Source organism: Micromys minutus (assembly GCF_963924665.1).
Source record: "Micromys minutus genome assembly, chromosome: 12".
Lineage (NCBI taxonomy): Eukaryota > Metazoa > Chordata > Mammalia > Rodentia > Muridae > Micromys > Micromys minutus.
Window position 1 is genome coordinate 1,991,210 of NC_137981.1, and position 22,981 is coordinate 2,014,190.

At 38.7% G+C, this 22,981-nt stretch overlaps 1 protein-coding gene across 4 annotated transcripts in view; it reads right to left on the reverse strand.

Moving 5' to 3' along the window:
• Window positions 1-22,981, reverse strand: part of FHIT (fragile histidine triad diadenosine triphosphatase) — a 1,443,778-nt gene that overhangs the window by 186,309 nt on the left and 1,234,488 nt on the right. For all 4 annotated transcript variants that reach the window (XM_080926902.1, XM_080926901.1, XM_080926903.1 and 1 more), the window contains one exon: window positions 11,786-11,854. In XM_080926902.1, the coding sequence (XP_080783028.1) occupies window positions 11,786-11,854 (69 nt within the window). The remainder of the gene's footprint in view (window positions 1-11,785; window positions 11,855-22,981) is intronic.

A 22,981-nucleotide genomic window follows, 5' to 3' on the forward strand; every position in this document is an offset into this window, starting at 1 on the left:
AGAAATAAGTCTTAGAATAACTACTGTTCTGGGGGAACCTGTCCTAGGAGATAGTTGATGGTATTTTTTGGGGGGGGGGGAGTTGGTGTTTTTATGTCAGAAGTAGTGAGGAGGAAGTGAAGATGATAGTTCTGGTGCTTGGGAACTAAGCAGTGAGGAGAAGCCAGGCTAGAAACAGGCAGCCCAAATGCGAAGGTCAGGTCTGTCTCCTTATTTTTTGTTATCCTAAAGAAAAACATTATGAGGTATACATGAGGAGAAGAAACACAGGTAAATGTCCCTTACGATGTATTAACTTATTTGATCGCTAATATCAAATCACATCAGCTCTTTCTTCTCCATTTGAGAGCATCACCTAGTGAGGACAGTCTAGCCACTGGGCTTTGTCAAGCCTAATTTAGCCTTATCCCAGATTGGGAGCTGCTGAATCCGCCAAATTTCTGAAATTAGTTTTGAGATGAGACCTGAATTAAAAAACAAAACAAAACATTCTAGGAAAGCTATGCACATGATAGACACACCTAGTATATGTTGCTATGTTATGTGGGGTGAATTAAGCAACAAGTTTGTTTGTTTTTAATCTGCTTGCAAAAAAAAAAAAAAAAAATCAACAGAACCTCATTCTTAACATAAAGGGATGGCTAAGGTTTCCAGAGAAAGTGAGTAGAAATTTCTCAGTGTACTTGATACAAGCATACAATGTCCTAACAATGATGAGACTGGTTTAAGAAGTAACAAACTTTTTCCAAAAGAAAAGTATATGTGCTAGAACAAGACTGCATTTCAGTGTAAAGGGAATTAGTCTATGGATTCTTTAGTTACTACTAATGTAAGGCAGATTTCCAGCGGGTACAGGAGTAGTTGGCCTCTACGATATTCATGGCCCATCAAGAGTTGTAAGGGCTGTTTCTCTTTGAGAACAAATAAGGCAGCAATTTCCTTTTAAATATTTTAGTGTGTTATCATGACACGAATACACTATAAGGCATGCAAATGTATTTAAAAGGTTTGGTGCACAAAATACGCTCCCAAAGAATGACCCTGGGAATTGTAGAAGCTAGACTAGAGTATATGTTGAGGATTTTCTTGTGTTTAAGCCAAAAGAAGTTATAATGAAGTTCCTTAGCTGGCAAACTCTGAGCCATATCCTAAAAGCAGGAACAGCAGCAGCAGTAGCAATAGCAACACCCAAACTGTTAACTTTTAAAATGTTACTTTCTTCAATGTTTTTACATACTTAATTAGCAGGGGTATATCTAAGACTTGTAGGATTACAAGATATCTAAGATATGTGTGTGTGTGTGTGTGTGTGTGTGTGTGTGTGTGTGTGTGTGTATCCAGAAATTACAGCCATGAAAAATGCTTAGCTCCCTATCTTTGACTTTTTCATGAAAATAAAGACCAAAGGGACAAGGTTGTACTCAAAAGATTTGGCTGTAAACAAGCTTTGTCTTTGGGATTTAAGGAAGATGCTCCCTCCCGTGAATTTCAGCTTCTTCCCCTGATGTTTGTAAAGGCAGGGTGATTATGTCAACTACCTCACATACAGCCAGACTCACCATGGCTCAGCAAATGATAATTTCACTCTCTAATTTACTTGTAATCAGTTTTCTTGAGGACAGAATCTAAGAGCTAGATTTGTTCATGACTGGTAACCTAATCCAGAAGCTTGATGCTCCTGGCTTCTAGTCCCTTCTCCTTGTCAAATAAATCTCAAGACACCAATGTTTACATAGTAAGCTCAATATTAAAAAATATGGAGTGAATCCATATGTGAATCCAATGTACACAGTTGAGAGATATATAGGTAGAGAAGCCTTTTCTTTACCTTCTTCAATTAAAACCAAAACAACAACAACAAAACAAAAACAAAAAAATACCAAAAATAAAGAACAAAACAAAACAAAACAAAAACAAAGCCCAAAAAAGCAAAAACATAGAACCTCTAAATTCTGCTTCTAAGTTGGGATGTGGAAGTTGTATATTTACAGTTTCTAGAAAACACTGCTTGCCAGGGTTGAAGGGATCTGAAAGTTCTAGAATGAACTTCTAATTCAGCATTTTTTCCTCAGAAGAGATTTCCTTCTCGTGTGTAAATGACAGACTCATGCAGGTTCCCTACTTGATATTGTTTGAAAGTTTAACATGCTGACAAATGAGTGTCTTTGAAGGCTCTAGTCCACATGTATATGGTAACCGAAATCGCTTACATGGGTTCTGTGACCTCTGATCAGTCACCTACCAAACTTACTCTACCAGTTCCTTATCACAAGCTTTGTCTGAATAATGATAATACTTTTAATACTCATGTAAATTATGATAGTGAATATTTACTGAGCACTTCTTGTATCTTAAGGCTTCATATGTAAGAAACCATTCAATTTGCATAGCAAACCCAAACATATTTTATAGATGAAAAAAACCTGAGATATTGAAAAGCTAGGCAATTTGTTTAAGTACATGGAATATAGACTGAGCACCAAGCCAGCTGGATATGGCTCTCTATGCTTAATCTTACCACAAAAGAACACTGTATCTCCTTTGAAAACTGAATGAGAAATTTCAGCCACCTCCATGAAGACCAACTAGGCACCTCATTTCAAAGATAATTGTCAGCAGAAATAATGACTCAGACAATGCCCCTCCTTCTCCAAAGTCCTTGGATGATCTCATGAGCATCCCTGGTAGTACTGACAACAAAGAGTCAGAAAATAAATGTACCTCCCATGTAGCCATTGACAAGTCATTTCATTTTTAAAATTCCAACAGTATTGTTGATAGGAGACAAAGCCCCTATCTTAATCATTTGACAACCTTTATAGTTTGATATCATGAAAAATGTGCCACTGTCTTCTGGATTTAGGCAGATAGGATGAAAATAAAACAGATGTAAGTTAATATCAATAATAACAAAATTCTCCAGATTTAATGAACTTTAGAATTGTCCTATTTAATTTGGTACTCACCCAACACCTGTGCCTAGTGTGAACTGAGATGTGTTGGGAATGTATAATACATACTGGGATTCAAAAACCTATATATACCACAAAAGAATATATGTGTCATATTAGCAATATTCTATATTAACAATATGCTGAAATGATAGTCTTATGGTTGTTTTTGGTTGAAAACTATTATTAAATTTACATTTACATGCTTTGAAAATTTTCCTTAATCTAAAATACCTATAAGTATATTTAGACATCTTCCCTTTAGGACTGAGAACTGGGGACATGCATGGTAGATATCACCTGGTGGTAACAGAAACAGAACTTTCACAGCAGTATCATGCCCCTATGCTGACATGTGACACATGAGTTCCCATGATATAGCCTGTTCCAATAATAGAGGTAATGGGATTTATCAAGCTTATTTGATGTGTATGAATAGTTCATCAAATGATTGTCAACTGATAGCTAAATAGCAAAGTCATTTATAAATTCTTTCAAATATAAACAACTTTGTTTTCTTCCCTCTCTATAATTCTTGCTCATTTTTAAGTTTTTCTTTCAAGACAGTAGGTCAAATATTTGGAATCTTTTCTCTTTGAGGCCATAATAATTTCCACTAATAAAAATATATTAATGATTAATTAATGCCTCTCTTCCCTCTGCATTATTTACCTGTTTGGGCTCATAAATTATTACTATAGTAACTTTTTCTCTTCCATGAGGTCTACATTCTCAATCATCTAAATATTATGGATTCAGAAGACTTTTTGCTTAAAAGTTTGCTTTATTGCATCATAGATATTCAAACTGTCAAAATATTTAATCTTAAGTGATAATTTATTAGTAGTTATATAAAGAACATTGAATGTAAGCCAAATGAAAAAAATTTTTAAGTACACACATAGCTCATTCTTTAGGCACCATGTCTCATGAGTACTTGACGGTAGCAATCACAGTGAGACTACAGACTGCCCTGTGTATGTCAGTATGACAGAAGACAGAGGAGCACCAGTAATAACAATGTCTCAGAGCAGGCATTTTACATCTTTACTACCAGGAGCCTTCTAGCTGTCTTGTAGGGTAGGTCTACAGATGCAGTTTACCAGGAAGATCACATGGGACTCTGTAGAGCAAAGTCTTATTCAGGGAATGATGGGAGAGAGTTAAAGAAATGCTTTTGCCATAAATGTCATATATGGAGTACCATGAGATTCACATTGTCCTTGTTAATGTATGGCTAACATGCAACTGAAGATATTCAAGTGACATAGCAGAGAAATTTTGTAGAAAAAAAATGACCTGATATGACATCTCCTAAAGTGATTCTAATGAAACAAACAAAGACTTCATAGAAGTTTTTTCTTTGCTACAGGCCTCATAAGGGTGTCCACATCAGTTGTGTATTCTGTTTCCTTTTGTCTATCTGAGTCTTTGATGTGGTGAATTTATGGTTGTCTTTGGCAGTCCTTGTGGTGGTTTAAATATGCTTGGCCCAAGCAGTGGCACTATTAGGAGGTATGGCCTTGTTTTGAGAAGTTTTCACTGTGAGGGTGGCCTTTGAGAGACCTTCCTGCTAGCTCCCTGGAACCCAGTCTTCTCCTGTTTACCTTCAGTACAAGATATAGAACTTTCAGCTTCTCTAGTGCCATGCCTGCTTAGACACTGCCATGCTTCCACCTTGATGATAGTGGACTGAACCTCTGAACCTGTAAGCCAGCCCCAGTTCAATGTTGTGTCTTAGAAGAGTTGCCTTGGTCATGGTGTCTCTTCACAGCAATGAAAACCCTAACTAAGACAGTTCCCAACCCATCATCATCACCACCACTATCATCATTGTTCTATGTTGCCTTTCTACTGTGCTTAGTAAGCACTACACACAAAATGAAACCAACTTGATTTTCTTTAATATTCATTTTTATGAGGAAAAGAGAGCAGAAATAATTTTTAACCTGATAGATCTTTTTTTTTTTTCTAATTTTACTCTATTCTGTGAGAGATTATAAAGATTTAGTAGGATAATAACGTGACATGGGAAACAGTAGTCCAGGCCTCAAAACACATTCAAAAAAGCATATAGACAGCACATGTTGGCATATCACTTAATTAAGAATGACTATGCTCTTATCCTACTCAGATTCCTTTACTTAAGTGTCCCAAAGAGTATAGAAAACACATAGAGTTGCCATTTTGATTTTATCAGGAGGTATTAATGTTTGTATTCTAAGTTTCTCATGAACTCAGAAGCTTAGAAATCACTAGGAAGACATCACTGAACCCAGAGGGAGAGCAACTAATTAACTCTCTCACTGAAACAACCCTTGCTCTTTGCAAAATAAAGTAGGGATCCATGGGCTTTGAGTACATCATCGAATGATGTGTGAAAGAGATCCAAGTTCAATGATAAATATCATCAGCAACATAATGCTTTTCTTAAACCCTTGGGGCTAAATGCCCTGAATTTGTACAAATTGATTTTGTTCATGCATTGTGTTAAGCCAAGCAATTATTTTCCAAGACATGCTTGAAACTATGGTTGCTCTGTCTATAAAGTTCATGCTTACATTTTTCCAATTGCTTATTACAATTTTCTTTTACTTTAATATTAAGCACTCCTTTAAAAAACAAGCAATGGATTTTATAAGTAGCAAACAATTATAACCATTCAATGTCACCCAGAAACATCTGATGAATTGGCCAATCTAGTTATGAGGTTTGCTTATTAGAAACATAGGGCAAGTCTTAACTAAGCTAATTCAGTGATATACCATGGTATTAAGCAATGGGCACTCCCTCCTTGTGCATTAGCTATGCATGCTCTTTGATCCAAGGGACTATTTGTGTCATTATCATAATCTTCATCAACTTGTCAAGATAATAGAGGTCCTGGAGAGTTCAGAGAAGGCCTTATATAATTTATGCAAGCTCTAAGAAAATACAACACAAGGTTTGTGGGATGCACATATCTGTATAGAGAGCAGTGAAAGTTGGGAGGGGGTATAGGCTTTTAAAAGGGTGGAGTTTACATTCAGGTTGAGGAGAGAGGCTCATGCTCTGAAATGTGGTAGGTAGAAGGGTGAGTAAAATCTGTAAGGACAAGTCCAAGGCATGCAGAAGAGGGAGAACAAAGGAAGACAAACCCCATGATGTTAATAAAGCTTGAAAGAGTGCCAGAGTGGCTCCCCAGCTTGCTTTCAGCAAACCCCACATCTATATTTGTTCCAGGCAGACAAAACTAGGTTACAAGGGGGAAAGTTCCTTATCATCTTCAATGGAATTCTACCAGACTTGCTTAGCAATCAGAAAAGGCTTATAATTGCTTCTCCAAACCTTCTCAGCCCTTCTGCAGCAGGCTGATTTCTGACCAAAGAATTCTGTTTCATCAATGACTCATTAAATTAACTGTTGATGGCTGATAGAACCATGTTCTACTCAAATTCAGTGTTGCCAGGAGTTAATGAATCAATCCCCTGAAAGCGAGATGCATTCTCTGTGTAATTATGTTTCAGCTTGTAGGGAATTTTGAGTTCTTGAAGTGTGACTCTTGTCCTGTCATATGTACAACTAGTTAACACTGTGGCACCACCCTATACCAAACTAGGTCCCTGCTCCTAAGACTTTACAATGCACTTGGGGGATGCCAGTGTTGTATATAAACTAATAATTATTTTGAGTGAGTTGTTAAGGATGTAACCGGCATCCAAAAAAGAAGGATCTACTTGAGTAAGGACGAAGGCTGGTTATTTTTGCTATATATAGGAAGAGAAGGAAGAAAAGTAAGAAGGGCTCTAGTAGGAGGTAAACACGACCTAAGATTTTGATAAACACACAGAGCTACATGAAGAGAAGCTGTCAAATATTGTAGGCAGAAAACAATTTGTACAAAGGCTCTGAGGTAGGGGAACCAATGTTAGTTTGTCAAAAGCAAACTATTCTTGAGTGAGACTTATAGCTGCCATAAAAGTGGGCAGGGCCCAACAATGAGGCTGAAGAAACCCCTCTGCACCACAATATTGTAAATAAGCAAACAAACAGAAAAGGGAAGCAGCTATTACAGATGGTTAGCATGAAGTGCTAAGCCAGACAGATGTTCCAGAGGGCAGTAGTATTTGAATGTTAGAGAAAAAAGATGGACTGGGACAGGAGTTCAAACTTAAAAGGCTTTTGGAACCAGCACTGTTCACGTTGACCTGTTTTATTCTGTATTTGTGGGAAAGACTTTAGTGCTCAGTGTGCGGAATCCCTGTAAAGACACACAGTCCCAGTCCACAGGAGGGATGTAGGTGTACATAAGAGACAGAATTGTATGAGCTCTACTGACCTATGGCATGAGTGACATGCTTAGCAGCATTCCATCCCATTAAAAAGCACTTTTCAGACAAAAATGAAGCACATCATTAAAAAGTACTTTGCAGGGAATGACAAAACACACGTGAGGAAGCAAGCAAGCTCACAGATCATTAATATGCAATGCTGAGCTAGAAAAGGCAGGAAGAGGCTGGGAATGAGGAAAATGGACAGTCTCATAAAAGTAAAGAAAGATTTATGTCTTATATTTATTTCTTGTTTGTTTGTTTCAATTCTTTTTTTGGATACTCTATATTTATATTTCAAATGCTATCCCCTTTTTCTCCCCCACCCTGTTCCTCTCCCCCTCCCCCTCAACTTGTCTCCATGAAGGTGCACCCTCTCCCTATTACCCTCTCCATCTCAGTGCCCTGGTATTCCCCTACACTGAGAAAAATGCACCCTCACTGGGCCAAAGGTATCTTCTCATGTTGATGCCAGACACTGCTATCCTCTGCTACATATACAGCTGGAGGCATGGGTCTGTCCATTGTGCTCAGTGGTTGGTGTGTTAGATCATGGGAGTTGTGGAGGGTTTGTTTAGTTGATAATATTCTTCCCATGAGGTTGCAAATTCTTTCAGCTTCTTCAGTCCTTTCTCTAGCTCCTTCATTGGGGTCCCTGTGTTCAGTCTCATAGTTAGCTGCAAGCATGCTCAGCTGTATCTGTATGACTCTGAGGAGGCATCCATATCTGGTTCCTGCCAGTAAGTACTTCTTGGCATCAGCAATAAGTAGTTGGGTTAATTGGGTGCATATGGGGTGGATCTCCAGGTGAGGTGGGAGTACACACATCCTGTATTTCTAAGAACTAAACAAAAGAAGAAGTTTTTATTAGGCACTCACTGAAGTGCCACAATACTAATCAGAAAAAAAAAAGGCATTATTTGTCTATTTGTTACAGAGATTGAAGCATCTTCCAGGAGAGATAAACTAGAGAACAAGACATATGTGGAAAGGCAGGAGGAGCAGAATCCCGTGTTCTCTGTACCAATTGTCCACGTGCTTCCAAAAATCATGACCTGAAGCCATCCGGAGATAGGGCTCTCACTGTTTCACATGATGATCAGTCTACCAGTTAGAAGTTCTTTCCCACATATGATTGATTCTTTTCTGAGGTTCACACCTGCCTCTTTGCAGTCTGATCCTGATAGATCTTTCCTTAGGAACCTCACAAAATGTATTAATTCCACATAGGTATATTTAGTGCCCTGTAACCTTTTTCCCCAGAATGTTAGATAGTTAGACAGTGACTGTGTCTTTCTTTATACACCCTCCTCAATCTTCCATCCCCTTTCTCTGTTTCTAGAACTTGCAATCTTGCAACCCTTCTGTGAATCTTCTTTAGCTATCACTATCCACCCTAAAATTGTGCTCACATGAATATAACTTTATAAGCCAACTTAACCTAGTCCTTCTCTAGGAAACCTTCTTTAAGGCTGTAGTAGTCACAATGTAAATACTTCCATGGAGCTTGCTCTCTTGCTGTTTCTATTTCCCACCCATCCGCCTTCAAGGCAGCCTGTTTGTTGTGGTCACAGGCAGATACATAATCCACAGTGAGTGATTTCATCAGGATAAAGAATGTCATCCCTCACCACACTATCATTTCTGATTAAGATCACTCGGTCTAATGTATATTACATTGTGTACCAATAATGCCTGCCTAATACTTCATGCTCCCCATGTCTCTTGCTAGACATTTCTTTATTATGTTCTCAAGTGAGAGAAGCTTCTCAAAGAGGAAGATTAAACTGAGTCTGAGTGGCTAAAGGCAGAGAGAAAATTGGAAACCCAGTGTTTTATTCACTCTGGAAAATGGTACTAAATAAGGTCATCCAACAACCTGCTTGAAACTGGGGCTCCCATTACTTTTTCTCTGTATGTTCAAAGGCAAAATTAACAAGTACACACCACTCCTCAAATCTGCATTCAGGAGCTGTATGTCACATAATACATATGGCCAGCCTTTAACGGGGCATGTAATATCCATTTTAAAGATAAGAACATTATGACATGTAAGCCAAGTGACATTATTAACTATCACCTCCTCCATAGGTTGCAATGAACTTGATTCTTTTGTTCAATCCCTTTCCAGTGTTGTACCACTATCTCTATAGAGTATATTATAAGCTACCCTTGACTGAAAAAAATCATTTTTATGGAAATTAATTTTCATACTGAGGCAATGCATGGAACATAAGAATGTGCATTGTTTTATTTGTTAGTCTAGAGATGCCACTAGAGGATGCAGAAAGGGCAAAAGAGTATTAGAGGAAAGAAAGGCCACGTGCTGTGCAATGTCAGCCATTGTGTCCTGTATAGAGCTGAAATGTATCCACACAGCTTCTGTCAATAGTGCATTTGGAGCATAAACAACATTCAAGGTGACTGATCAGCCTAAGAAAACAGTGTTTTCAAGCACTTTAAGTACTACTCCAGCAGCATTCACTTGAATATAAATCATGTGCTAATTTATTCATTAAAATAACCTGTACTTGGCAACATTTTATTAACCTTGGTTACATTAATATGCTTTGTACTTGTGTTTTGAATATATCTCTGTATACAATGATTCTCTAACTCTGGTTTTCTGGCCACATAGACTAAGTCATTACCAATCCCCAACCTGTATTCTACATCTGATAAAACTGAGTTTGTGTTTAGAGGTTTTCAGAAGCTAGTTTTGTAGACTTCTACATCTAGATCTGCATTAGAATCACCTGGGAGGGTTTTGATATGTGTAATAATTGTTCCCTGTGCCTTTGCCATATGCCCAAATATATCAATTACAATATATCAAAGTCACCCCTGATAAATACAAATTTCAGCTACTAGGTCACACACAAAATAAAATAAAAGCACTGAAAGCTAGTGTGGAGAGGGTGTCCACCGTAAACAAGTCCATCACAAGTGTTGGAAAGAACATCAAAAAAGCCACCAAGGCCAGGAGAATCAGGAAGAATTTCTTATTAAATACTAACCTCCTGTTTTTTATTTTCAGCTTAGATAGCCATTTTAATGCCCAGTTAATTAGGAAAAAGCCTATGAATGTACACAAAGATGTATAGTTCACATGTCCCCTGGGAACCAGCTAAAGATCTTCATATATTTGGCAGAAACACATGATAAACAACCAAAATTTGAGAAAAGAATGAAAATTGTTTCCAACGGGCTGGAAGTAGAGGATCAAATGTATGACTAACATCTGCTTGTCCTATCTGATGCCCAAGGAAGACATTCTTAATTGATACACGTACCTTTCCTTATTACAATCAAAGTGATTTTAAAACAAACATTCTGTAGAATTTCTACCATTTGACCAGCTCTCATACATGTAGAGTATAGTTTGTGTTCTTTGGCTATAGGTAGTATGTTAACAGAAATCACTTTTCATTTTTTTCTATCTTATTCTACCATAGGCTGTGTTTCATACAATACAACCAGGAACTGGAAGACTTTATTGTGGAAAAGACCCTGGTGAAGATTGCACAGTCCTCTATGGTTTATGTAATATTGATTTGACATTTGTATCTTTAGATGGAAAGATCCAAAACTCACACAACTTCTAAAATGTTCAGGAGACTCAAGTATCATATATGTCATTTCAATCAATGTACTTTCTGATCAGGATTACTCAAAAGTTCCACTTTGAATACATGGTCTTTGGAGAGACAAGCTGTGTCTACAGGTATGCTTGAGTACAAAGGCAACATGTTTTTGTAAGTGTATGATATATATATATATATGTGTGTGTGTGTGTGTGTGTGTGTGTGTGTGTGTGTGTGTGTGTAAATGTTAGTATACTTGCATATTTATGTACTTATACTGGAGGTTGGCACTGAGTTTCTTTCACTATTACTTTTCCATCTTTTTTTTTCTCTTCAGATAGGGTCTCCTTGGTCCTAGAGCTCAATGATTTAGCTACAGTAGCTGGCCAATGAGCTCCAGGGATTTGCTTATCTTCTTCAAAACCATTTTGTTATGAGTTAATTTTGTTAATACATGCATGTATTGCCATTCTTATCCATTTAAGGGATTCTGGGAAACCAACTCAGGTTTCCATGCTTAAAGGACAAGAGATTTAACCACTGAGCCATTTTCCAAGCTCCCAATGTTAGCATATTTGAGTCAAAGAATATGTGTCACTTTGCTTGATTTCTACTGTTAACAGTTTATATTGTCTATGGAGATTTATGATATATCTTTTCCCAGATATTAAGTACCCTGGTATACATGACAGAGCAGAAATCACAAGGCCACTTGCTTGATATTGGGTTTCATTAGTAAAATATATCATTATAACTCATTTATTTTAGATTTTCCTGATGGTCACTCTTTGCTTGTCAGCTTCTACTCCCACTTTCTGAGTTGGACTGGGTAGAATACCATTTACGATCCCGTCTGGGGTGACATATGGTTAATTGGGTTGATTTCATTGCACTGACAGGCCTTGTGATCAAATAATGAAGTCACGAAGGACAGGCTCACCTCATCATAGATGTTGTCATTCCTGCGGAAGTCCCCTGCCTTTCTGGGAAGAACGTGGACATGTACATGCTGAAATATAAAAGAAAGAGAAAATGTGTTTAATTCCCCTTCTATCTTTTGACTTGACAGTGATGCTTTCCTTGAGGCCAATTACTGTCCACTGCTTCTTGCTGAATTCTTTTTCAGAGGAAGATGATGCTTACCTTCAGAAACTACATCTGAAATCTTTTGAGAATAAAGAAGCACAAAACAAGAGGGAACAACTTGGTGGCATTCGGGAGTTTGAGGGAAATGCCAGAGTCCATTACACGCTCTGTGGAATTATTCATCAGTGTCAGTCTGGGTTGTAGTTAGCCAGAGCTTTGAAATGACAGTATGTCTTAAGAGATGGCTGCTGTGACTCTGGAACTGACAAGAGAAAAGACCTAGCCAGCAAAGGAGTGCAAAACTAACCAGTGAATCAGTGAAGATAAAAAAAGAAGTAGGGTGGGCCAAACCAAGAAGAGTGGCATTAAATAACAATTATACAAAACATATAAATTTTATAAACTAACAATTATACAAGTGTAATGCACATGCTTTCATTTATTCTTATTGACTGTGACAACCAATGGTTGTATTAGTACTAAATAGTTTTCATTGAGTACTCAAGGAGTTTTCAATTCCTTTCTGAATTGTTCTTCATTTTGTAGAAGGAGAAACCAAAGCTCGGGGAAGACAAGGCTCCAGCTCTACAGAAAGTGATGGAATCCTCATAGAAAGTGATGTTGCTCTTTCTTATTCTCTCATTCTTTACTGACATACACAATAATTCTGTGAACATAATCTTTTGAAAAAAAATAATTAAAATGTGTGTGTGTGTGTGTGTGTGTGTGTGTGTATGTGTGTGTGTGTGTGTGTGTGTGTGTGTGTGTGTGTGTATGTGTGTGTAGATCAGAAGGGCAAAGGACAACTGGTAGCATGCTCTCTCCTGCCACCTTGCACAATTGTGGGATTAAACTCAGGCAACAAGTACCTTCACCTGCTAAGCCATCTTACTGACCTGTATTTAATCTTTTAAATCACTCACTTTCCTAGTCTAGGCTACTAAAGCAACAGGTAATAGCCACTTCTGTCTTATTCGGCAGAGATCATTAATCAGGACACACAGCATATCTAATTCAACGTGTATTTTTCAAGGCTAAGCTGCTATCATAGTTTTACTTTACCAATGGCATCTGTTGTATCTCTCTAAGCCTAAACCTTATTCATGCCCTCGAGCTACATTCCTGCATCTATTATCAATTTCAGAGATTGAAAAATGAAAAAGCTTATGAAAAGCAAGTAGAGAATCAAAGCATATTGCCAACCATGCCCACTGTACATTGGTTACTGTGTTTGGCCTGTAACCATGGGCCTGGAGAGAACAGAACATAATTGTCTAGTGGCTTTGTGTATAAGGAAAGGAGAATGGTAACTTATTGCAGGAGAGGCAGAAAGCAAGGTTATCCATGGTGGGAGAAATAAAGAGGAGCTTAGTATTAGCCCCTCAGTACACATTCTCCAAACTGTGACGTGCTTCTGCCTAAATATCCTGCAGTCAGTGAGGAAGCCTGGCCCCAAACTGCTCAACAACTTGGACATAGGCATACTTAAGTTTCTGACTATGTGAGTGATGAGAGAGAAAGACAGACACAAACAAACATGGAGTAGTAAGTTACAAACTACCCAGGAACCAAATTTTAAAAAGAAAGCCAGGCATGCAATACAAGCCCAAGAGGAAACTCAATATGCCCAGTGGTTGAAGGATTCAGACATCAGATCAGGGAAGGCAGGGAGCAGAAACAACTGAGGACCCAAAGAGGGTCCAACCAATCTTCAGTGGCAAATCTTCCTGTAATTTTTCTTCCTTTACTCCTTTCCTTCCTTATCAAGACCCCCTTTCTTCCTTAATGTTATCTAAAGTTCTCTACTACCTTCTTTATACAGTAGTCATCACAAGCTCCAGATCAGTGCTCTGCACTCAAACTGCAAGATGGAATAGATGTAAACTCACAGCTTCATCTAGAGTACAGAAGGCTCAATACAGCTGGATCTCACATGTGTTCCCTCGACACAGCAGTTACCGATTATCTGTAATTCCCACCTCACAGGCCTGAAGTACCAAGTCATCTAAGCATGTTTGTCATAAGCTTGTCATGCTACTTATCATGGTGTTCTGAATATATGCAGATGTAGTCAGAGTATCTTTACTGTCTAAAACCATGCAATCTGAAGAATAGAAGTCACATTCAGTGATTATGAAAGGAAATTAAATTCAAGGTCTGAAAACTCATATAAGTTGGGGCAAAAGGGTAGTCTCTAAGCTTAAACACCTAAGACTGGGAACATTGTAAAACAAGTCCAGGCATGTCCAGCTAAGCCCATTGTTAAAACATTTCTGAGGCTAGGTTAACTGACCATAAAGATACAATAGGAATGCAGAAGCTTATCCAGGCTGTCTTTTATAACTGAGTCATTGGTCACATGAATCTATTTAAAAGTTATATGTTAACCACAGGTTTTCCTGACTTAGATAAGCATCTGCTCCACCAGTCTCCTGACTTCCTGACTACACGTACTGTTCTGCTGATGCATAGCCGTGCTGTGGGCGTTTGGTGAACCTTGTACTCGAGCCAATTCTTCCCAGCTTCCGACCCTTTCTTTATAAAAACCCTAGCTTTCCAGACTCAGGGTTGATACCTCTGTCTCCTGCATGAGATATGTATTGGCCCGGAGCTTGCCATTAAAGTATCTTGTGCTTTTGCAACAAGAAGGTCTCTTGTGTTTCATTGGGTGACTCTGTGTCCAGAGACTTGAGTGGGGGTCCCTGAAAGGGAGTCCTACAATTGGTCCTTATATTAGCAAGAATGATACTTTACAAGCTTCTTAATTGTTTCACAGTTGAAGCATCTCTTTCTGCCAGATGTGTTTCGGTTGCTTTGATTTGTGTTTCTCAAACTGGTGTAAAAAGCTAGGTATTGCTAAAATTAAGAGCCTCCTAATTTACATTCTATTAGATTCCTAAGTGACGCTTGTCTAGGGCCTACTTTGAGAGTCATTGGCTAGGACCAACCCTTTTGTTGGGCCTGCCCCTATGAAATGTACTCATGTTGAACATTAAGGCTAACATTTTAGTCTTCCCTGATGTGTCATGCAGAGACCTATCTCCATAGGTTGCCCAGGCTTCCTGCACCATTTTCTCTCTGTACTTAAGGCCATGCCAATGACTCTAGATCTGTACTTGTCTCTGATTTCTCTTCCATACCTTGCTCCTCTGGGTTCACTCATCAGAACTATTTCTATATGCTGCTACCATTCAGTTCTGGAAATGCCACTCTCGATCACTGGCAACCATTTGAAACTTACCATGACACCAAAAACAGTAAACAGCTCATTGTCTAGGTGGTTTTCCCCCTAAGGGCATGGTCTCAGCTCTTCCTGGTACATAATACAGTGACATAAACTCTTAAGTGACAGCCGCATCACAGAATTCTGACAACCTACTCAGTCTCCCAGGACAGAGGAAGCATGACAGAGCCAGCTCAGCTCTCATAAGAAAGAGAAGAAAGACTCAACCTACCAACATAATAAGTATATAAACCAAGAGATGGCAGGTTCCAGAAGCTCAGGGAAGGAATAATTTGAAGAAAGAGAGAATCATTAATAACATTCACCATTGTTGAATGCTTAGCTGGTTTCAGTGAAACTGGAAAGACAACTATGTAAAGCCCACAATTAGATATTCAATGGCATTAGACATTAGTGAGATGCCAATCAAAACCACACAAAGATACCATTTCACGTCCACCAGGATGCCTCTAATCAAAAGGACAGACAAGGGCAAGTGTGGGAGAGACTGTGAAGCCATGGAAGCCTTGAACACATTTGCACAGAGTGCAAAATGATGCAGCTGTATGTTTGAAAAACAGCTTGGCAATTCCTCAAAATGTTAAACATCTATCCACCAAATGACCCAAAATTATCTTCCCAGTATATACACATGAGAACTGAAACCATGTAGGCACAAAAACCTTGTAATACATATTTATAGCAATATTATTCTGCAATCATCAAAAAGTGGAAACAATCCAAAATGACTATCAACTGATGAATGCCATAATAACAAGACAAGGAAGATGATTGGACATAAAAAGGAACGGAGCTGCTAAGGGAAGGCATTATGCTAAATGAAAGGACTCAGATCCGAATGGCCACTTACACGATCCCTTTTTGGAATGTCCAGACTAGGCAAATTCACAGTGAAAGATCAGTGTTTCCTGGGGTACAGTGAAGAGTGGCTGCCAAGGGAAACAGGGTTTATTTGGAGGTGATTGGTGTTTTCTTTTCTAGTGTCACATAATAGTGATGGTCTCACAACTTTTTGAATGTATTAAAACCTACTGCTTTGTTTACTTTAACAGTGTGAAGTGTATAAATTCTATCTCATTAGAGGTGTTGATAGGGACAGCAGGAGCAAGGAGACAACTGCAATAGCATCACCTTTTCTGCTATGTTTCTTCTTTCTGTTGTCCTGCTCCTTCTGAAAGACTCCCTGAACTGGGGAAGCCCCTCACTCAAGTACTGGGATAGTGTGAACCTAAGAACTTATGAAGACCCAGTCTTGATGCAATCAAGCAAGAGGTTTATTCAGGAGACCAGAGCTGTGGGAATGACACACATCTCACACAGGAGATAGAGGAGTCAACTCCGAACTTAAATGGGGAGAAGTATTTATAGGGAAAATCACATAAGCAGTTAGTAATAGGCACGTAGTAATTTTATTGGCTCATTTAAATTGGCACACTCTGTCTATTTTAGACACAGTTCAACTCTGAGCCTCTACATCAGATTCAGTTGAAACTGTTAGCTCTTTCTGTCATCAACTGAAAAAAAGAACCTATTTCTAAAACCAAAATATTAAAAAATACTAATATAAATTAGAAGACATTAGAGAGTCAGACAATCTAATTCCTCCATTTTCTAGAACAGGAGAAGAGCTCTTGGAAGACCAATAGCAACCCAATGGTAGACCCAGGACTACAACTGTAGGCCTTGACTTGTCCTCCAGGGTTTTTTCCATGTTATCCCATCCCATCTTTCTCAGATCTAAGAAATGGAGAAGCTCCACACAGTAGGGCTTGGGTTATAGTCTCTAGAGATGATACCAGGGTCCAGGTATGCCTTGTCCTTCTCAGAACATGAAGTGCTTTGCTGTTTAAACTCATGTTATCTTCCCACATCTATCAAGTGTCCATAAACTAGCAGACTCATGAAATTATTGCCCATAATATAGGAATGCATGTTGTTATCATGTTTAGGCCAATACTGTCACACTGTAAATAGTTAACACATCCTAGGAATGACTATATCACATTGCAGTGCCTTTGAAGACACGAGGAACAACGTGATTCTACTGTAAGCCAGAAGCCTTATTCTGCAGCGAGTTGAAGTGAATGTATTCTACTCTGGGTTGTCACTATTTTTAAAGTTTATGCTTTTGATATGACTGGATTTGCCTCATCTTCTACCACTGTAGCTAGGGTCAGCATGACATCACTGAGAACCATGTCATTGAAAAATAAATGTCACTAGAAATGATGTCGTTCACAGAGCTTAGAGGACATCTTAGCACAACCAATTGAGGAGGCAAAGCAGTGAGCTGTCAAAACTCAAAGGTAGACAGACATGAAGGCATACAGATGGCTTCTGAGTTCTGTTGCCCAGAGTTCTTTCACTGAGAATATTGGTGACTCTTGGGCAGCTGGGCTGCCTTTAACAAAGCATGGAACAGAGAGTTTTCCATGTGTTCAAACTGTCCCAGTCAAGTTGAGAAACTTAAAGAAAAAGGATGCAGAATCAATTCAGTTAAAAATAAAAGAAGCAAACATAAAAGCCTCACCAGATTTGTGGAGACCCTATAGAGTTTTGTGGCTTAACAATTGTGTTTTTAAGCCATACATCACCAGCTGTGCTCCAATGGTGAGTTATAATCATATATCATGAGAGGGATGGCACTTTCTTGATCTATGGGCTCTGTACATCATCTGAGCACCCTGGACGTGATGATGTATTGCTCTGAGCCACAATGAGCATTTAAAGGAGCTTTTAGCAACCAGACGGTTTTAAATTTCAGATTTTCTAAAAATCAAGGTCTTTTCAAGCCACATAAAAGCAAGGCAAGGGAATGAGATGCTGTATAGAGTCACCCAAGTCTGAGAGCTTGCCAACCTGTCATTGCCTTTTGACTTCAAGCTCAGGAGGTATGAATGACTGGCAGGCTCTTTTTTCACTGCTTTTCCATGAGAACAGATGTCCAGAGTCCTGAACAAATAGGAGCAAGTGTCATTGCATCTATGTTGCCAATCAGTTTCCCCTATCTTTGCTAGCATAAGCACAAGCCATTTATCACCATCCTAAGCAATGCCTAGCAGGAGATGCCTTGAAGGTGTACTCGCTAAACTTAGGGAGATCATTTCTTTCTTTCTTTCTTTCTTTTTTTTTTATCCAAGAAGCCCTTCTACTGAAATCTAAGACAAAGCAAAACAAAAGAAACTTCTTAAAAAGTATACCAACTTTTCCAACCATTTCTCCCAATCTCCAAATAGGATAGAAAAGGGTCCCTTTCTAACATTAGTTTGTAAGATATAAGTTCTGTCCATAAAGGAGAAAACTGACCGAATGGTATAAGGGCTTCTCATCGAGAGGCAGACATGTTCAGTCACCTGTCCTCTTTTAATGTGTCAATAAGATGGTAATACAGCTTATGAGGAAGTAATGTGCCTTCATGAGAATGTACCCATTTTGATTAAGACCTACGTGCTGGGGGGGCGAGTGTTCAGTGTAATTATTATCAATTAGGAAAGCAGGTGTTAGGAGAACATTCTATCCCTTTGCTTAAATTTTCACTGCAATAGGCAGAACAATATGAAAATGTCCCTACTGTTTGGTAACAGATTCTCATGGTGACACTGAGAGACAACTGTATTGCCAGTGTCATTTTCTACTATCTTTCCCCAAGCATATTAAAGGGACATGCAGTGGTAAAGATAGTACCATGTGGAGAGAAACATCTGGGCGTGAGGAAATTAAGTCTCCTTTCTTGCCTCCGGTTTATCACTTGCTTGTCTTCTTCCAGTGTATTCTAACTCTCAAATTATTGTAGATCTGGAACCTCCTGCCAAACCCTTGCCTATCTCAAAAAAGGCCCAGGCTCTTTTTATTTTATGATGAGGTGTGTGTGTGGGGGGGGGGGCATGTGTATTAGGAGTGATAAAAACATGGTGAATCACTTGCTACTTTGAGACAGGCAACTGAATGATGCAAATGAGGTAGGTTTTGCATATAGAAAGATTGGGTTCTTGGACAAGCTGTTAAATGAATTAATCAAATATGTGTTTTCCCTCTTTATAGAGAGGTACATAGTTGAAACATTGAACCTTCATTTATACATGCATAGGAAAATTATATATCCATCTATCTACCATTCAAAATTATTTTTACTTTTATTAGCTATTATTGATGTGGGAATACCATACACCAGGAACTATGCTTAGACACATGTAAATACATACATGTATACCTATTGGGTCATGCTTCTGTGACAACAGAGGTGAATCTGAGAAAACAATTTTAAAGAGTATCCCTGTTCAGCCAGAACACATGAACTCACAGTCCTCATTGGTAATATGTTCTGTTCACTTTAGGGGAGGGTCCAGGTCTGAGTGTTAACATTATGCAGTGAAGCTCAGAATATCTAAGATATAATCCACAGACTACTTGAAGCTTAAGAGCTTGGAAGACCAAAGAGTAGATGATTCAGTACTTCTTAGAAGGGGGACAAAATATTCACAGAAGGAAATACAGAGACAAAGTGTGGAGCAGAGACTGAAAGAATGGCTGTTCAGAGACTGCCCTACCCAGAGAGCCATCCCATATACAGTCACCAAACACAGACAATATTGTGAATTTCAAGAAGTGCACACTGACAGGGGCCTGATATAGCTGTCTCCTGAGAGGCTCTATCAGAGCCTGAGAAATACAGTCTCAACAAACCATTGGACAGAGAATGAGATCCCCAATGAAAGAGTTAGAAAAAGGACCAAAGGAGCTGAAGGGGTTTTCAACCCCATAGGAAGAACAACATCAACCAGTCAGACTCCCCCAGAGCTCCCAGAGACTAAACCACCAACCAAAGAGTGCACATGGAGGGACTCATGGCTCTAGCAGCATATGTAGCAGAAGATGGCCTTGTCGAGCATCAAGGAGAGGAGGGGCCCTTGGCCCCGAGAAAGCTCAATGCCCCAGTGTAGGGAAATGTCAGGGTGGGGAGGTGAAAGGGAGTGGGTGATGGGGGAGTGAAGGAAACACTGTTATAGAGGCAGGGAAGGGGGGTTGGGATGGGGGATTCCAGAGGGGAAACCAGGAAAGGGGATAACATTTGAAATGTAAGTAAATATCAAAAACAAACAAAAAAAATCCAGAGAATATGACTTGATCACATGACATTGTAATCATCATATTTCTGACGGTTTTGAGTTTTAGTAATTAAAGTTAAAATGTCTTCCCTGTGAAATGCCTTCCTCATCCCCCTTTTTCCACCTGCCCTAGTTTTTCAAGAGCCCTTCCAAAATGGCTTCAGATTCTCTAGGGCTCTCTGATGCTTTTAGACACTCCAAGGACCTTCTGATGCTATTAATGTGGATTCCAGTTCTTCCTATGGAATATATATATATGTATATTTATATATTTCATACAATCATGGACTGCCAAGAAGCCTACTCATTGCTCAGCACTGACTTTCCTAACAGCTAAAAAAAACAAACAAACAAACAAACAAACAAAAAACCAGCTTGTTTCTTCAGAGATTAACTCTCTCTTTAGTAGACAGAATACCAAAACATGTACAATTGCTTTGCATGCCATATCAAAACATTAATCTAAATAGTTAGTCTCTCCTCTATCTTTCTGTTAAGGTTACAATAAAGGAATTGGATGCAAATGAAACAGGGACATTTTTCCTTGTCTTACTCATTTTGTGCCAGATTCACACAGCTTTACTATTTGCCCTGAACCTAATTACCATTCTTTAATTTATGTTTCAATAAAACGTATAATAATAAACGTTTACTGCTCAATGAATAAACATTCAGACGAAGCCTTTAATGGGGTTACATGTTGTGAAGCAGCACTGTGGCTTTCTAGAAATCTCGCCCTCTGCTTAATGAACTTCATTTCCATAATCTGTGCATTAAGGCTTAAGTCTCCCTTTAGAAGTATTTTACCAAGCAAAAATTTATGAAATAATTCTAGTCAAAGAGGACAAATTGTTAAGGGGATTAATAACTTGTTCTGTTAAAGAGACAGGACAAGCTTTCATGTCCCTCTAGAGATTGTAACTTAGTAATGATGGTGGTGGCTTTCCCTAATTACCTGTCTAGTCAGGTGCATCTCTCCAATGGATTTTACCTCTAAAATTTGCTTTTAAAGAAAGTGATGAGACACATAGAAGGGCTTGGCATAAAGGTTAAGATTGGGCAAATTTTATTCTTTGTGCTAACAAAAATACCAGGAAAAAGAACCCAACATTCAAGGAATATCAAGATACAGACAAAGTATCTAACTTGTGGAAATAGAATCAGAAAAATTATTTGAGTATTCTATAGACACCTGTGGGGGCATCGATATAACACAGTGGGTGAAGGTGCATATAACCAAGCCTGACAGCCTGAAGTCCATCCCCAGGACTCACATGGCACTAAAGGGTAATAATATGCTTGCCACAAGTTGACCTCAACCATGTGTTCTGGTTCATGCACACATATACATGGGCACACAATAGTAACTGTCCAAAATGTGATAACAAAACCAATCATGACTCTGGTTCAGTGTTCAAGGGCACTTGCTGCCCTTGCAGATGACCCAGTATTGGTTCTCAGCATCTGAAGATGGCTCACAACCACCAGTAATTTCAGTTCTAGAGGTTTGATACATTCCTCTGACTCTGTGGGTCCCACACATTTGCATAGTGCACACTACATACATGTAGATATTCAAACACATAAAATTAAATAAATCTGAGAAAAATTTTTAAATCATCCAGAAGTAACTAAATTTATACTTAATTCTCGGCTAATCTTCACGTTGATGGCATTCTATGTTATGTTCTATGTAGGTTTGTAAGTAAATTTACTTAACAGAATTTAATATTTTCATCATTTTAAAAGGTTTATCTAAGTAATTTCTGCATATTGTATTCTCACTCTGTCTCTGTCTCTGTCTCTGTCTCTGTCTCTGTCTCTCTCTCTCTCTCTCTCTCTCTCTCTCTCACACACACACATACACACACACACACACACACACACACACACACACACACATCTCTGTGTATCCCTGGTTGTCCTGGAACTCACTCTGCAGACCAGGCTGGCCTCAGACTTGGGGAATCTTCATGCTTCTCCTTTGTAAGTGAATTAAAATACACACAATTAAAGGCACGTGCCATCAACCCCCAGGCTTACAATTATATTCCTCAAAGGTACCTTTAAAAAAAATCACTGCTGCATAATGATATATTTTCTCCTCTAACAGAGCCAGGAATGGGCTACTTAACAGAAGAGAATCAAAGACATAGGGGGAAATGAAGAAAGAAGGATGCTTGATGGTGTGACAACAACCAGGTACTCAAAGCAGTGATGAAACGCACGAAGTGACAGCTGTCACGCATGACGTGTCAGACTGCTTGACTGGTAGGTTGGAACATTAGATAAATGCTGTCAGGAAGGACTCATTGCACATTGTTGAAAGTCATGTGTACAGGTGAGTATCTTCACATTTCTGTGCCACATTTTGAATCTGTGGTGATATTTACCTCTAGGAAAGAGCATGTGCTTTGAATTCCTAACTGAAAGCTATGCCACAACCATTTTGTGATGTGTAATGATTCAATCTTGCCATGCTTTGACTATTACTGCAAAAGCTTTCCACTGAAGATTATCTTCCCTTAGTATGCAACGAATAGATTTTCATTATTTCAATTTTACTTTTATATATAAATTCAACAAAGTCAGATATCTGGACTACATAGAACTCATTAGGATCCAAATTTGATCATATTTCTCACTGGATTCCCCCCTCCCACATTTTCCTCTTTTTTATGGTATGCAAGCTTTTATATTT